This window comes from Ochotona princeps, chromosome 17, assembly GCF_030435755.1.
Source record: "Ochotona princeps isolate mOchPri1 chromosome 17, mOchPri1.hap1, whole genome shotgun sequence".
In the NCBI taxonomy this organism is placed as follows: domain Eukaryota; kingdom Metazoa; phylum Chordata; class Mammalia; order Lagomorpha; family Ochotonidae; genus Ochotona; species Ochotona princeps.
The window spans coordinates 34,392,226-34,409,434 of NC_080848.1; the positions used below are offsets into that span (position 1 = coordinate 34,392,226).

Consider the following 17,209-nt stretch of genomic DNA (forward strand, 5'->3'; position numbering starts at 1 on the left):
AACACATGGGGGCTGGCGCTGTGGTGAAGTGGGTGAAGTCCCGCCCTTGCTGGCATTCCATATGAGCGCCAGTTGGGAGACCTTGCTGTTCTATACCCACCTAGCTCCCTTCTAATGGCTTGGGAAAGCAGCGGAGGATGGCCCATGTCCTTGGGCCCGTGCACCCACAGCAGACCCGGAAGGAGCTCTGGGCTTCCGACTTATAGCCTGACCCAGCCCCAGCCACTGCAGCTGTTTGAGGGGAGTGAACCAGCCAATGGAAGATCTCTTAACTATTTCAAATAAATAAATCCAAACAAAACAACCAAACAACAACAAAAAAAACCGTACATGATCTTAAAATGCCAAGTTGGCAGACGAGGCTTTCTAAGACACATTCAGAGGTGACGGGAGGCTGGACGTGGGGTGTGTGCCGCGTGGAACCCAGCCCCTGTCCCACAAGCCCCTCCAGCACTTTCTGACTCTGTGCAGCCTGTCCCCACAGCACCTCCACAGTCTGCACAACATGGCAGGCCCATAGTCCTCCCCTCCCTCGGCTGTGATGGGGGCAGCTCTGGCCCCACCAGGGCAGCTGGGAGCATGAGTGCATCAACCAACATGCTGCCCACGGGCCGGGAGTTCCTTCCCTGAGGAGGCCAGCCGCTGGCCAGCTAGCTGCATCACCTTCCCTGGCCTGTCTCATGCCTTTCACTGCCTGTCCATTGGCCCTTGGAGCCCCAGCCCCTGGCATGGGCTTCTGGGCTTCTGGGCTTCTGGGCCCAGAGTCCTGGGCCGGAGCCATGCAACCCATTTTCTGCAGCCTGAATGGACTCCAACCAACATCGGATTAGGAGGAAGCACAATGTCTGGCAAGTGCATAAGCCTACTGAGCAGCTGGAAGCCCGGATGGCCCACGGCCCCCCTTTGGCAGGCCCTAGACTCCTGTAGCCCTGGACCTTCCGTGCCCTAACCTTGCGTTTGTGCAGGGTATGTGGAAGAAAACCAGCCCACAAGTGTCTAACGGAAGGAGACACCCCGCACCGAGGGGACGCACACTGGGGGACTGGGAGCAAACCCCGCGCCAAGCCCCTGCCATGCGCAGCGCAGCATCGCAGCACAGACCCGAGGCGTCAGTCCTGCCAGTGCTCACAGTGTGGAAGACTAGGATTATCCTGCGACCTTCCCGCCCGACACAGATGTGTTTCTAAAACCCCCGAGACAAGTGGCCCAGAGCTCAGCTTCAGAAATCCAGAACCTAGGGTCGCCCTCCCCAGACTGAGTGGAGAACGGGAACTGGCAGGTAACGTGGGATGACCCAGTGCCACACCTGTCCCGACCTGACCTGCTGAGAGCCACACCCATCCCCCCATCAGTTCTTTGGTTGCCCACCCGCAACATCTGCCTTCCTTTCTCCCCCTCTTCGTTTTGCCCTGCCATCTGATGCCAAGTGAATGCTGCTTTTCTCTTCATTGTGTTAAAATCAAGACAGGGAAGGGGGAGGCAGAGGAGGTCAGATGGGGTGTGCATGAAGAACCCTAAAAATGCTGGGAACTCAGCCTGCTCCTCTGCAGGCCTGAGCCCCTGGGGTATTGTGTACCTGCCTCATGGGGGCTGCTGGCCAGGGCCCAGTGCGAGCGAGGACCCCCCTCTGCAGGCTCCCCCAGATCCTCTCTGAGCTCCCCACTCCCCACTCGTGGTTGGGGAAGGAGAGGGGACAGGGGCCATCTCACTCACTTTGTAATCCTAATCCCCAGAGGTAGAATCATTTATCCAGGACCCAACGTACAGGCCTCCAGTTCTTGCTCTCACAGGCACTCCCAGGAGCGGCCCTTGCCCCTTCCCTTTCCAGTTCCTACTGCCCCAACCCAAGAGGCTAAAGTGCATGGACGGGTCACCCCCAACCACGGCCCCACTCACACCTGGCGCGTGCACACAGACACTGGCACGTGGGACACGTGGTGGGCACGGATGCATTGACGGGGTGCGGGTGAGTGGCCCGTCTGCGCCCGCGGCCCAGGGTCTGGGGTCTGCCCTGCAGCCCACCCCCGGGGCTCAGTGCTTGATCTCCAGGATGGAGGGATTGTGGTCCAGGATGGCCAGGATGATCTTGTCCATGTACTGCCGCAGCCGGAAATTGATCTCCTCCTGCTCCTTTAGGGCTTCCATGAGCTGCAGGTGAAAAGACAGATAGCTGAGAGGCCAGGGCTGGGGGCGGGGTGTAGGGGGCTCTGGAGACCCTGGGCAAGGGGACCCCAGGCTACGTCAGCACGCAGCTGCCAGGACTAGGGGAGCAACAGCCGTGCACGTGTCTGGGTCCCACTCTGATGATTGGTCTGGAGGAGGGGCAGGAAGCTGTTGGCTAGAGCTGCCAACCAGTCCTGGGCACTTAGTCAGGATGACAGAAATGCCCCTGGGCCCAACACCAGGGCTACTCCCACTCCCACGGTGCCCTGTCCCCTCCTGCACCCTTCCTGGGTCCTTGTGGGCGGCACTGAACCACTAACTCTTCCTGGGCTGGGACAGTTGCTTGGCTCATCAGGGAAGCTTCCTGAGGTCAGAGGTCAGCCCAGGATCAGGGCCCGTGACAGGGTATGCTATAACCTATGGAGTAAGCCACCATTTGTGACACCCACATTATATTAGGACACCTCTTCAAGGACCCAGCTGTTCCACCTCCCATCCAGTTCCCTGCATGTGGCCTGGAATGCAGTTGAGGACGGCCCAAAGCCTTGGGACCCTGCACCCACATGGGAGACTTGGACGAAGCTCTTGGCTCCTAATCAGCTCAGCTCTGGTTGCTGCAATCATTTGAGGAGTGAATCAAATGGGAGTGAATCAAATGTGTAAAATCTGCCTTGCCAATAAAAAGATCTTAACAAAAAAGCAAACATGCAGCTAGGGTCTTCTGGGGCCTGGGTGGCACCACCTGCTGAAAGGGCGGGTATGGGTGCAGGGGAAACCCGCGGCCCTCTCCGTGCAGGACCACAGGACCCTGGGTCCTGGCTGCCCAGGCAGTACGGTGGAGGGGAATGCCCGAGTTGCTGTGAGTGGAAGTGAAAACGGACCGCAAAACCTGCGCTGGCGGACCCTCTGCTGGCGCCGCCTGCGAGCAGACCCGGCACGGCGGGGCCGGCTACCTCGTCGCGGGAGGCAGTGTCGATCTCTGCCGCCAGGGACTGCGCTTTGGTCTGCGTGGCAAACAGGTTCTTGGCTTCGTAGAGGCTGAGGCTCAGGATCTGGCCGTTCAGGTCGTCGTTCTGATCCCGCAGCTTGTGATTCTCCTACGGGAGAGCCAGGGCAGGCAACAAGGTCAGCTCCGAGAGGCACCCGGGACCCTCAGCACCCACCATCTCCCTCCCCTTCCTGCAGGCGTGGGAGCAGGAAGCCTGGGGTGGGGACAGATGAGGCTGGAGGGCTGGGGGCAGCTCCTGGACACCTGAGCCTGGTTGTCCTTTCCTCGCAGCACCCTGCCAGGGCACACTGGCTGCAGGCAGCATAGCCTCCAGCCTGGGCCCCGGCCCCAGGATCTCTGAGGCGTCCGAGGGTGCTGCTCCTGCCCAGATCCTGCCCACGGCCCTGAGGCCCAGGCACTGGAGACTCTGCACCCGTGTCCTTGCTCTTGGCTTAAGGCTGCTGCCACTTAGCCTGAGACCTGGAAGGATACAAGTGTGGATCTACGGCTCACAGGGCCACTGCCCCTTGGGGCACTGGCTCCTGTTCCGAGCCTGCTTGGTCTCCCGGAAGAGAGCACTGCCGGGAGCATGGGGAATGGAACCCTGCATCAGGGTCCCTGGGTGCAGCCCTAGAGCCAGGCCCTGGTATGCAGCTGGCCACAGCCTTTTCTTCCACCCCACGCACCACAGCCAAGGGGCAGCTGCACCCCCTGCAACGGATACACGGGAAAGCTGCTGGGATCTCCACTAGAGCCAGCCAGAGGTAATGACTCTACCAAGCTGGGAGGCAGAAGGCCAGCCCCAACACAAGGGCATGGCTGGAGCTGCTGTGAGGGGCTACTATCCCGCCTGGCTCCCTGGCCTGGGGTCCTGCACGGCCAGCCCACCTGACCGCCATGGCTGCCTTGTCCTGTGGGACAGAGGCCCCGGGACCCACCTGCTTCAGCCGCTTGACCTCATGCTCCAGCTCCACCTCGCGGGCCCTGGCATTGAACTCGCCTACGCCGGATGAGCTGCGGCCGCGACCTGGCCGCTCGCAGTCCAGCTTGTACATCTGCAGGTGCTCCAGCTCCTTCCGCAGGTCTTCAATGAGCTGTGGGAGACAGGGACTGGTTGGCGGGGACAGGGATGCAGGTGGCAGTCCTGAGGCCCTCGGGGCTGGAACTCACCTCCTGGGTGGCTTCACGCTCCTTCTGGAACTCGAGGCGGTTCTGCCGCAGCTTGTCCATCATGCGCTTATACAGGTCCATCTCATCCTTGAGCCGTAGGCTGGTGTCCTCCAGCCGGTCGGACATGCGCTGCCGCTCCTGGGGGTGGGGGAGGAAGGGGGAAAGGAGAGATGGGGGAGGAGTGGGGGGATGGGGCAGTGTCCAAGAGGGGGGCGTCACTCCACAGCACTTCCTGGGGGGTCTGGCCCACCACTCCCCCTGGTCACAGCCCTCCGCGGATGGCTTATAGAAGTCCTGTTGCTCCACTTCCCTTCCAGCTCCCTGCTGATGGCCTGGGAAAGCAGCAGAGGACGGCCCAGGCACTGGAGACCCTGCACCCATGTGGGAGACTTAGAGGAGGCTCCAGGTTCCTGGTTGTGGCCTGACCCAGCCCCAGCCATGGCAGCCATTTGGGAGTAAAGCAGCAGATGGAAGATCTCTCTGTCTCTCCTCTGGCCCTGTCTCGGTAATTCTGCGTTTCAAATAAATACATTCTTAGAAAAACAAAACAAAACAAAAAAACACTGTTGGGTAAAACAAAAAAGTACCCAAAGAAACACCCGGAATCTGTGTGCTGAGGGTGTCCAGGGTCTCAGACCTTCACCCTGCAGAGTGGCCAGCGGGGGTGGGACAAGGCCACCAGCCAGACACAAGTGACTTTCAGTCACCGTTTTAAGGCCATCCTTTCCCCCACCACCCAAGCCATCTATTTGTTCTAGATGGCTTGAAACCTTATACAAACAAATACACAAATTATCATCCACACTGGCTCTTTTTTTTTTTTTTTTTTTTTTTTTTTGCATTTCCTGCAATAGGGCCATTCCCTACAGTCTGGGACACCAGCAACTAGGGGCCCCCAGTGGCCAACTCGGCCTCTCCGTGAACTGGGCTGCTCACCTCGTCCAGCTTCTCCGTCTGCGACTTGAGCCGAGTCACCGTCGTTCGAAGCTCCGTGTTCTCTTCCTCCAGCTGCTGCACCCTGCGGGAAGGACAAGACGCAACCTCAGGACTCCAGGAGGGAGACGCTCGCACAGGGGCCAACCGATTGTGGCCGCCTCCTGTCCTGGGGGAGGAGACATGCTGGGGGATGCAGGCGGCGGGATGATGACCCCAAATGAGAATTCAGCTTGAGCTCCCTGTCAGCCAAGGAAAAACAGGCAAGTCGCTTAGCCCTGTTTTTCAATGAAAGGGAACATTCATTTGTGAATAAGAAAGCAAATTTTTTTCGGCAAACATTTTTTTCTTTTTCCAGTTAAATAACTTGTAGCCTGGGAAGGCAGTGCAGGGTGGCCCAAAGTCTTGGGACCCTGACCCTTTGGGAGACCTGGAAGAAGCTCCTGGCTCCTGGCTATGGATCAGCTCAGCTCTAGCTGTTGTGGCCATTTGAGGAGTGAACCAGTGGATGAAAGATCTTTCTCTCTGTCTCTCCTTCTCTCTGTAAATCTGCCTTTCCAATAAAAATAAATAAATCTCTTTTTTTTTAAAGATTTATTTATTTTATTACAAAGTCAGATATACAGAGAGGAGGAGAGACAGAGAGGAAGATCTTCCATCCGATGATTCACTCCCCAAGTGAGCCGCAACGGGCCGGTGCGCACCTATCCGAAGCCAGGAACCTGGAACCTCTTCCAGGTCTCCCACGCGGGTGCAGGGTCCCAAAGCCTTGGGCCGTCCTCGACTGCTTTCCCAGGCCACAAGCAGGGAGCTGGATGGGAAGTGGAGCTGTCGGGATTAGAACCGGCGCCCATATGGGATCCCGGCGCATTCAAGGTGAGGACTTTAGCCGCTAGGCCACGCCACCGGGCCCAATAAATAAATCTTGAAAAACAAATTTATTTATTTGAAAGGCAGAGCTACAAAGAGAGGGAGAAATAGAGATTTTCATCTACTGGTCTGATTCCCAAATGACTGCAGTGCTCAGAGTTTGGCTGGTCCAAAGCCAGAAGCCAGGAGCTTCATTTGGATCTGCCATGTGGGTGCAGGAGCCCAAAGTTCCGGGCCGTCCTCCACTCCTTCCCAGGTGCACTAGCAGGGAGCTGGATCGGAAAAGCAGCAGCCAGGACTTGAACTGCCATCCATACGGGATGGTCGTGCTGCAAACAGCAGTTTCATCCACTACGCCTGCAGCGCCAGCCTCTTTGCATGCATCTGTTGAACCCTAAGACACCATGGGGTTGGGAGGGTTGCTTTCCAGTCTTCCGGAGGCTGGCTGTGATCGGGGTTCCCAGCAGGCATGGTGAAGATGCCACCTGAGATGCCCAGGTCCCAGACTGGGCTGGGTGGATCTGCTTCTGATCCAGCTTCCTGCCAACGCACTCTGGCAACAGCATTGATAGCTCAGGTCCCTGGGCCCCTCGTACCCACAAGGGAGACCTGGATGGAGCTTGGCGCTCCTGGCTTTGTCCTATCCCAGCCCTTGCAGTTTTGGGAACCAGGGGAGTCAACTTGTGGATGGAAGGTCTGTTTTTGCCTGCCTCTGTCTGCCTCTAAAATAAATGAAAACAGAAATATATTAAAAAATAAAAACAAAACCAACCAACTTAGCAGTAGGCAGGCAGCAGCCTTCTATGCCTTTCAGCATGGCCAGGGCACCTGTCTCCACGCCCCCCTGCAACTGCCTCTGATACATCACACAGCGTGCACCTGGGTTAGCCTTCACATGGGGCTGCACCCTTCAATGACCCCTCAAGAACACGGAGCCTGGCTGCTAGGGGTGAGGGGGCACTGCAGCCAGCACGGTTGTTCTTGGCTAGGAGTCCTGCAGAGCGCACACAGCTCATGATTGGACCAGGTACCTCGTGGTCCCGAGAGGGCCTGGGTGCTTGGAGAACAGGCCTCCAGACCAGGGCCAGGCAAGAATGCAGAGCAGAGGCTCTGCCAGCAGAGGCTGGGGGAGGCGGTGAGGGCTGAAGCCACCCAGGCCCTGAGAGCTCCGTCTGCATCCTGGACACCTCTCAAGGGCTGGCTTTCCACGCCGTGTGCTCTGGGCCACACCCTGTTCCTGCCACCAGCCAGGCCCCACGTCCCCTCTCTCTGGTCGGCAGCTGTCAGAAGTGGCTTGAGTCTAGGCAATCTTCCTGAAGGAGGCTCCAGCTCCAGAAACTGATACAACCAGCTTTTGGAATACAAGCCAGCATTTAAAATGATCCCCCCCAGGGACGAAGTTAACTCAGCAGGTCTGAGGCAAGAATCCTCACCAACACCAGCAGTACAGGGCCTGGTCACCCCCTCCCATGGGCCTGCTGGCTCCGGTAGGCCTCGTGGTGCCCGCCCGAGAGCTTCAAGGTGCAGGCAGGAGCCCAGCTTCCAGCCATTAGCTCAGCAGCCCCGACTCCAGGCTGGGGCCTCATCCGCTGGCACTAAAAGCAACATGGGCTAAGCCTGCCATGTTGAGTGTGGTGGCTTCAGACACTGGCTGCCTCACAGTGCGATGCTCGTGTGGGACACACAGGAGCCTGGCGAGCAGGTAGGGAACGGGTGCAGCACCTCCCAGGCTGTACAGCCAATGGGTGACCAAGCTGGGCTCTCAGGGAACTTTGCCTTGGGCACCTAAGGCCTGGCACCCCGCAGCTCTGGGTCCCTGGTTTTCTACCTGCTTGGCCCCTGGGGCTGGGGCTCAATCTGTCCCCTTGTTCAGCATCATGGCAGGATGTGACAGCAGGGGGCACTCCAAGCCTGGACACCAAATGCAGCCCAGAAATGCACGCATTTGAGGAACATTTTCAAAAGCTCTTGAAAATGTTTGTTATGAAAACTACAGGTGGATTTTAATTTTTCAGTGCTAAAATAGACTTTTTAAAAGATTTCTTCATTTATCTGGAAGGCAGAGTTACAGAGAGAGAGAGAACTGTTTCATCCACTGATTCACTCCCCAAATGACTACAACGGCTGGTGCCAGACTGGCCTGAAGCTGGAAGCCCAGAATTCCAATCAGGTCTCCCGCGTGGATGCAGGCGGCCAAGCCCTTGGACTACCTCCTGCTGCTTTCCCAGGCTGGATCAGAACAGGAACAGCTGAGGCACAAACCAGCACTCTTGTTGGGAGGCCGGTTTTTTGGCTTTTCAACTCGAGAGGAAAAGACACAGCGAAGGAAACACGAGCGAAAGAGACAGAACTCCACACCCTCCGGCCCACTTAGCAAAGTCCTGCGATGCTGGGCCTGGGCCGAGCTAAAGCTGTGAGCTAGGATAACTCAATGCGGGCCTCACGTGGGTGCTAGGAATCCAATTCCTCGAGCCTTCACGGTAGCTTTCTCTTAGGTCTCCAGAAGCAGGCAGCTGGAGTCAGGAGCCAAGGCCAGGCACCGAAGTCAGGCATGCCCTTGCGGGATGAAGCCACTCAGCCTGACCAGTGTCTTAGCTGCTGGCCCCTAGAGTTTCTTCTCACTGCAATGTCCATGAACTTTTTGAGGCCCCCTCATTGCCATCCCTCCTAGGGGATGTAGAGCCGTGAGGACCTGAGGCTGGCTGCCCTCGCACACCACGGGAGTGCCTGCAGGCCCACCTGCTGTGCAGCAGCTCCAGCTCCGTGCTCTTCTCCCGCTCCAGCTTGCTGCAGGCCTCGCGGTGTCTCCGGGCCTCCTCCTCCAGCGCCTGGGCGGCCGTGGTCTCCTGGTCCTTCACCATCTCCTCCAGCTCGTGTACCCTGGAGGTGCAGGATGGAGGGCAACCTCAGGCAGGGCCAGCTCGTGCAGCCTGCCGTCAGCTCACTTCCCCAGACGCTTTAGGGATATGTGCCAGACTGGCAGACGCTTTAGGGATGCCAGGATGCCGGAAAGACGTGGGTCAGTCACAGAGGTCGGAGGGGTGGAAAGCATGGCTGAGCTGGGCGTGTGGACACTCAGGGCAGCTTGGCCATCCCTGGATGCTCAACCTCGGGTCTTACCCTTCCTCCTCCTCCTCCTACTGGACTCCTTCCTGGGCAGTACCCTCAGCAACAACTGGCTTAACTGAACATCTTAACTCCAAAATCAGGTACATCCTGGCTAGTGGCCCTGAGCAGGCCAGGCCTGGGCAGCGCCCTCCACAAGGCTAACCTTCCTGTGGCCAGCAGGCTCAGCAGCAGACCCCAGATGGGACTCAGCCAGCCAGCTCCCCTGTGCCTGGTGAGGACAGAGCACTCATCCGTCCACCACCCCTCAGGAAACGTGATGCTCCGGGAGCCCTGTGCCCACAGCAACGGGGCTTTTCCTCGCACCCTGCCCGCTGACCTCTCCTGCTGCAGAGCCAGTCCCCACGAGGAGAGGGCGGACCCTTGTCCCTAGATGACAAGGCAGGGGGACCAGGGCTGCAGGCCTGGTGGGTGCCCACATGGGCCTGACCTGTGTACCAGCTGCGTGTTCTCCTGCCTCAGCTTGCTCTTCAGGTCGCCATTGGCCAGGCTGTCATTCTCCAGCTCCGTCACCTTTTTTTCCAGGAAGCTCACCTGCAGCACAAAGGGCCTCAGGGAATAAGAACCCAGAGACTAACGAGGTTCATGATCAGACCACCCAGCCCTGCCACCCGCACCCCCTGGGGGCCTCCTCTCCACCCATCCAGGCGGGGCGCACCTTCTCCGTGATGTCATTGTCGCAGGAGTCAATGCTGTCCCGAAACAAGTCCTCGGTGCTGCCGTTGCTGCTGCTGAAGTTGCTGTTGTGCAGGAGCTGCCTGCGGGGTCGGGGAGGGACACTGTGGGACTGCAGCCTGTCCTGGACCTCAGGGGGGCCATCTGCACTCAGCTAGGGGGACAAACCTGACCTCTGACCCTGACAGACCAACCAGCTCGGGGCAGGGCGGCTGCAGCACCTCACCTCCTCATGCCTGCCTGTGTCCTAGCCAACAGCTCCCTGGCAGCCAAGGCTAGCCTGCGAGGACCCCCTGCCTCAGCCACTTCTTCAGCTGGAGGGCAGGGTCCTCCCCACAGTCCTGCCACCTGCTACATGTGGGGTGCAAGTCCTGTTGGCAGGAGAAGCAATGTGGGCCCTGGAGGTGCAATGACCTGCTCCCAAAGGCACACAAACTGGACTCTGCCAGCAGGGGACAGCAGCCACTAACTATCAGGGCATCCAGTGCACCTATGCCAGCTGAGGCTGTGAAGGTGTCTACCCCTGCCAGGGAGGATGGGGCAGGGGACAGGGAGGCCCTTCTCTGAGCAGCCCCTGTGGCTGTACCACCCTGGGATGGCCCTGTGCCCCTCTCTTCTTGGCTACACACAGGGTACCGGGTACCAGGCTGCTGGCCGAGTCCCGGGCAGCTAAGAGGACAGCCCCCAGCCCGCCCTCCCTGCAGGGGCCCTTACCGTCCGAAAGCCGTGCTGGAGATCTTGCGGTTGGGGCTAGAAACGGGGAGAGGAAATGATCATGGATCAGAGGAGATTGAGTACACGGGACAGAGTCTGGGACGGGCTGTCCCTCCCCCAAGAGGAATTCACTCCTTGCAGGGAGAATCCCTTGGGGACCAGCGGCCCCTGGCTCTCTCTCGGGTGACCCTGCCGGGCCCAGGGCCTCACCTATTGGCTTTGAGGCTTTTGAGCCGGGCTTCCAGGTCGTTGAGCAGGTTGATCTTCTTGCAGCACTGGGCACAGTACACGTCGAGCAGCTCACTATTGTAGGCGTGCCGCATCTTCCTGGGGGTCTGACCCGCGCTGGGGTACCCAGGGAGAGAAGTCAGTCCCTGAGTGGCTGCCTCACCTGCCTCGTCCCAAACCCTGCCCAAAGGGCACTTTGGACTGGAGGATGGGGGATGGAGGGAGACACAGCCACACAGAGCATCCCCCCTCTGCTGCTCGGAGATGCAGCAGCGACTTTGTGCCCACTCAACAGACAAGGCAAACTGTCAGCAATGACTCGGGTGCATGGAAGGGAATTGCACAAGGTGGCTGGGAATGACCCTGTAACACTGAGGCTCCAGGGAGCAAGATGGTGCAGACCCTGTGCCCCTGGCTGTCCTAGGTCAGTTAGGAGAAGGTGGGAGACTCCGGTACATGGAACCTATGCAGCTGAGCATGGCCACTTGGAGGTCTGGGCCAGCCGGGCTGCCTCCTGCCACAGCTCCCCACCTGGAAGACACGGACGAGCCCAGGTCCGAGTAGACGTTGGTTCTGGTCTCATCGTCCGGGCAGGGGCTGCTAGGAGCACAGTCCACGTCATCGGCCTCTCCGTAGTCTTCAAACTGCTCCTCGTTGCTGATGAGGGAGGCAGTGGAGTGTGTGGACAAGTCCGACGTCGTCACAGAAGGGGCATGCATTAGAGACCTGGGGCCGGACAGCACCCGCGTTGGAGAGCTGTTGCTAGAAGCTGCGACAGCTTGGACCATTGGACCCAGAGAGGGGGCGGGGTAGGTGGTGGGGGGACCCTGGCCTGAAGGACACATCTCACCACAGGCCCCATTTCTGTACAAGAGCTTGTCAAGCCCTGGCCAGCTGCCCTAGAGCAAGTATGAGCTGCAGTGAACCACAGCCCGATTCCAGTTAGATTCAATAATGGTGATTAGATTAAGGTAGAGACTATTAGATTGTGGAAATCAAGTAGTTGCCGAAAGGTTTGTAAAAATATTGGCCATTAATGTGGGGGGAGTGGACACAAATAGGCAGGAAGGAAAGGGCCTGCCCAGATTGAGGTAAAGCAGGAAAAAGCAAAGCATGACAGGGTAGCAGAGTTTGGGTTTAGGTGCTTGTGCTCAGTCATTCTCCTCTAATCTGGCTTGTCCAACTTATTTCTTGTCTAGCTGGCAGGTGCACCCTGCATACTGGAACTACGTTCTCAAATAAGTGACAGCGAGTTGCGGCCACAACTCGTGGCCACAACTCCTGACCCAGCCCTGCCGCTGCCTGCCACCTGGGTGCTCTGTGCCTCCATCCCCCTGAATGCCTGAACGCCTGTGATGCAGGGCCGTGCAGGCCCTCACACCTCTGTCCTTCCAAGGCCGGTGGGCACTTCCAAGCCCAGAGTGTCACACAGCTGCAACTCACTTGTCATCGGGCAGAAACAGGCCACCAAGCGCCCGGGCCTTCTCCTCCGCACTGGCATGTCTGATGGAGCCCTCCAGGCCCTGGGTGCTCTCCATGGGGCTGTCCATGTCTGACTCCTGCGGGCCCTCAGGAGAGGCCAGTGTCATCGCCTCCTCCTCGTCCTCGGGGAAGAAGCCGGACTCCGTGGGGATGAACTCGCCATCAGCGAAGCTGGGGGTTGAGATCTCACTGTCCTGGGGAGACAGGGTTGGCAAGGCTAGGACACCAGCAGGGGGCATGCAGGCAGGCCTGGACACCAAGACCTCGAGTTTGAGAATGTCAGGCAGCTGACTAGTCCCACAGGCCTCTCCTGTTGGCTGATTCATGAGGCTCCAGTGAGGGCCTTCCCAAAGATGACTGCCCAAGCATGACACGGGCTGCGTCCCGGCAGGAGAAGGAAGCACATGGCAGCCCATGGAGTCTTCTAGAAAGTCAGACGATTTGGAACAGACTGCCTGGCCATCTGTAGGAAAGCAACGTCCACACTGAATGGCCTTTCAGAAGGGTGACCATGACCCAGCAGAGACTTGTGGGGTATGGGGCAGAGGCCTGCATGCCCTAGCCACAGATGCTCATGGGACCACCATGTTGATGGAACCAGCACCTTCCTATGGGCAGTGGGCATCGCAAGGCAGGACCCTGCTGAATGAATCCTGGCCACGGGCTGTGAGGATGCCGACCAGGGAGGAAACCGCCCTGCCTTGATGTAGCCACAGTCCTCCTGGGTGGCAAGGCTGTGGAGCTCTGGACCAGGCACGCCCACGATGGGTCCAGACCTAGAACACTGACCAGCACAGTGTTGGAATGCAAGGAAGACGTGCCTGCACCTGTTGTTAAAATCATCCTGAAGATGAGCTCTGCCTTTGTTCAGAGTTATTCTGTACTGAGGGGCAGCTCTCCATTAACTGCTTGCTTCTCTCTAAGTATTTAAGATACACAGAGAGAAAAGCAGGGGAGAGAGTGAGACATGGTTAGTTTCCATCTTCTGGGTAACTTCCCAGATGTTCCAACAGCTGGGGCTGGACCAGGAGTAAACCAGGAGCACCGCCCAGGTCTCCCACACAGGTGGCAGAGACCCACGCATTTCAGCATCACTGCCATCTTCCAGGGTCCACCCACATCAGCACAAAGTTGGAAGCTGCATCAGGAACTGGAGCCACGGGCTGTCACGTAACACTCAGGTGTTGAAAAGGGCTCTTAACCACGGCACCGGTGTCTGCCCATACAGACTGCATCCTGAACCGTTTCCAAGGAAGCGAGCACTTCCTGGGTGAAGTACCACTTGCTTCCCTCCCAGAGGTCAGCTTCCCTGGGGGCTCTATGTGTACCCATCTGCTGGGCTAGCTGAGCACCCCACAGCTCACCCCTCATCCAGGCTACAAGAAGGGTGGTGGGCATGAGGACTGGGGAAGCCCGTGCGGGTCCAGACAAGAAAAGACTCTGGGACAACTGAGGGAGATGCTGGATGACAGGCCTGGGTGTGCCTGGCCAGGAGACACCTGGTTTAAAAACAGGTGGCCACTGATGAGGTTGGCTCCTGCCACGGCACAATGCCCCCTGAGTACCACATGCCAGGCCCCCTCAACTGTGACCAAGAAGCTCCAGAATCAAAACCAGCCCTGGGGCTCACAGGGTCCTTCTCCCCACACTTGGCTGATCCAAGCCTACAGGCTTCCAGCCTGCAAATCATGGGTCCCAGCGAAGCTCTTCACCCATACGTACAAGTTCCCGGAGACCACCAAGTTCCAGGGATGGAGCCCTGAGGCTCTGTCACGCCCCCTCCATCCCACCGCTGGGTCTCTGAGAAGACCCCAACTAGCAGGTGTGGACCCCGTACCTCCAGCTGTCACACACTTGACTCCACAGCAGTTGATGGGCTTACCCTGCATGGATTTTCAGGCCTCAGTAAGGATGAGGATGGGACACTCAACAGGGACAAGACCAACCATGATGTTCAGGCATCCCCCGTCTGCCATGTCTGCCACTATCCAGGCCCATGGCAGGCTCTGGGACCATGTCGGGGTGGGGCTACCAAGGGGAGGAGGCCTTGAGGAGGAGTGGTGGTGTGGTTCACTCCTTTAGTGGTCCATGCTTGCCTCTAGGGCAGCGAGGGCAGCGAAGCCAACTCCCGCCTGCGGCTCACCTGAGAAGCCAGCTGCATGGGCAGTGACTGGCCCTCTCGCTCCTCACCATGGCCCTCTCATCTAGCCTCCAGCCTCCTGTGCTTGTACTGGAAGTGGGGGACCTTGCCTGCAGCCAAGTGGGAGATGGTGGCAGGATGGGGACTGTAGCTGGGTCCTGCAGCACTTGCACCCTCCCAGCAGGCCCGCCAAGAGCCCAGTGAAGGACCAGCCCCAGGGCTGCTCGAGGGCCTGGCCTGGGCTCCGGACGGCTCATAGATGGCTCGCTGGACATTGAGGAACAGGGCTCAACTTGGGCTTTCTTTCCCCAGCACCCCAACTGAGGTAAGTGGGTGGGGGGCTACTGGCATCCCAGCCCAATGGCCATGGCAGTGTCTGAGGCTCCTGACCAGGCCAGGGGAGGGGGCCAGAGAGGCAGATTCTGCCTGCATCACTGAATCTTAGCCATGAATGAACCGAGGCCACATGGGCCTACGCCAGCGGCCCCGGGTCAACCAATCCCGCAGCTACCCTGTGAGAGCGCCGGCCAGGATACAAAGCAGATGCAGGACTCACGTCCCCTCTGGTGCTCCGAGAAGTAGGGTGCAGACAGGGAGGGTGGCCGCCCAGGGAATTGCTGGGTCACAGAGAGCCCAAAGCCAGGCCTCCTGGACATGCTGAGTCCAAGACCCAGCACTCAGCCCTGTACTGCCTCCTTTGCTAAAATCAGATGCTCCAGGCCCTGGCACAGCATCATGTATCCTGAACCTGCTTCCCCAGCTCCCCAGGCAGCAGGTGACGCTCAAGTATTTTGTGTCACTAACACCCACATGGGAGTTCGGGGCTCCTGGCTTTGGCCTGGCCCAGGCCTGGCTGTTGCTGGAATTGGGGAAATGAAAAAGTGGGTAGAGATCTCTTTTTGCCTTTCAAATAATTCAAAACAAAAACAAACTAAATCACTCCCTACATAACATCTTCTCATTCAACCCACACATATTTGCCCAAGGCAAGTGGAAACTGCCTGTCTCCAGTCCCACTCCATGCGACCTGTGTCCTGGACCAGAGCCACCCTGGCCAGGCTTGCTCCCCACTGTGGGCCTCAGCCCCTTGCCCTGGCTGGGCCCTTGGGGGAAGGTCTGGGAGGAACCAGACCCTCCTCCCACCCTGCCAAGGAGTGCAGCCCCATCTGATCCAACACACTTTCAGGGAGGCAGGCAGGACCAGCAGGTGTCTGACCGGTACCAGCAGCAGCCTTTGTCCCCGCCTTGGGCCTCTGTTCTCACTGGCTGGGAGAGCTCATGGTCACGCCAGGAACCGTCTTAGCCAAGGCCTTTGTGTTTTCAGATGCAGTTGCAGAAGGAAAGGGCGAACTTGTCCATAATAAAAATGTTGCACCTTTGGGGTTTCTGGCTGGCCTGGGGATGCAGACAGGGAGCAGCCCAGCAGCTGGCCACCTGCAGGGTCAGGGCTGCATGGGGGTGGGGGTGTCCTGTACAAATGGGAGACCTCAAGGGACCCTGGAGGAGCTAAGGGAATGACCAGTGGAGTGGTGGAAGGGGCAGTTTAGGCAGAGTTGCACCAGGCAAACGCAAGGCTGCAGGTAGGGGTGCGGTGTCACCCCACTTCAACAGCACCACGCTTGCTGGAAGGCTCATAGAACTGCCTGCTTTTGCTACACAGGTCTCCCCCTGAGGGGCAAGAGAATGTAAGGAGTATGTAGGGATGGAGGAGAGAGGCAGGGACGAGCTGCTCTGGGAAGAAGGCGAACATCCCTATTCTCCCTCATTTTGGGCACCTGCCAGGACCCAATCTATCAAGTGCCCTTCTGCAATGCAGTGTTCACCAGCAGCTCGGCTGCTCCAACCACCACTTCCCCAGGGCTCGGCGCCCATGGGTTGTGGGGATTGAAGACCAAAGGTGGCCTAGCACTTTCTATCCATGTTCCGTCCCTCTGCTTCTCTTTGTTCTAACAAGGCACTCTCACTTCGCGTATCTGGCTCTCACTTCTAGACTGAAAAAAGAATCAGGGTGCACTGCCCTGCCATCACAAAGCTGTCCTGAAGCCTGGCACACCAGCCTGTGGCATTGTCTGAGCTGCTAGTGTGCAAATGTGGGTGTGGGTGGCCGTGTTTCCACATCTCATTGTGGGAGAAGACCCCACAGTGGTAGCCACGGGCATTTCTGTGTCAGGGGGTACCTGCATGGTACGGAGGAGCACATGCAGCAGGAAAGCTGGGAGGAGCCCGCCCACAGGAGCCCGGGGCCTGGGGCCAGTCCTGTAATGTCCCAAGAAGCAGGGACACAGGGACCCACCTGGCATCACTGCCAGGGAGAATCCAGCACAGAGATGCAGTTGGAGGGTGCTGAAGGCATGACAGAGGGGCTGGCGGCCCCAGGGAGAGTTCTGCGGTACATGGCTGGGGGTCAAGCCCTGCTCCCCACTCTGGAAGGTGGCATTAACAGTGACCAGGGGTCTGGCACAATAGCCTAGTGGCTAGAGTTCTCGCCTTGCAAGCACTGGGATCCCATATGGGCACCGGTTTGTATCCTGGCTGCTCTACTTTCCTTCTCAGCTCCCTACTTGTGGCCTGGGAAAGCTGTCCAGGAAGACCCAAAGTCTTGGGACCCTGTACCCCTATTAGAGACTCGGAAGAAGCTCTTGGCTCCTGGTTTTGGTTGGCTCAGCTGCAGCCGTTGCAGCCATTTGAGGATGGAAGATCTTTCTGTCTCTCCTTCTCTC

At 58.5% G+C, this 17,209-nt stretch overlaps 1 protein-coding gene across 6 annotated transcripts in view; it reads right to left on the bottom strand.

Moving 5' to 3' along the window:
- Positions 1-1,700: 1,700 nt before the first annotated feature.
- The window catches only part of RAB11FIP4 (RAB11 family interacting protein 4), an 89,788-nt gene continuing 74,279 nt past the window's right edge, over positions 1,701-17,209 (bottom strand). For 4 of the 6 annotated variants that reach the window (XM_058675736.1, XM_058675741.1, XM_058675742.1 and 1 more), the window contains 12 exons: positions 12,311-12,543; positions 11,399-11,593; positions 10,850-10,984; positions 10,640-10,675; positions 9,909-10,008; positions 9,681-9,784; positions 8,864-9,004; positions 5,258-5,339; positions 4,322-4,459; positions 4,090-4,245; positions 3,045-3,260; positions 1,701-2,148 (listed from right to left, as the gene is read on the bottom strand). In XM_058675736.1, the coding sequence (XP_058531719.1) occupies positions 2,032-2,148; positions 3,045-3,260; positions 4,090-4,245; positions 4,322-4,459; positions 5,258-5,339; positions 8,864-9,004; positions 9,681-9,784; positions 9,909-10,008; positions 10,640-10,675; positions 10,850-10,984; positions 11,399-11,593; positions 12,311-12,543 (1,653 nt within the window). In that variant the 3' untranslated portion in view covers positions 1,701-2,031. Of the gene's footprint in view, positions 2,149-3,044; positions 3,261-4,089; positions 4,246-4,321; positions 4,460-5,257; positions 5,340-8,863; positions 9,005-9,680; positions 9,785-9,908; positions 10,009-10,639; positions 10,676-10,849; positions 10,985-11,398; positions 11,594-12,310; positions 12,544-14,492; positions 14,591-17,209 lie in introns of those variants that run through there. The other 2 variants (XM_058675740.1, XM_004594007.3) reach the window with 2 other exon arrangements.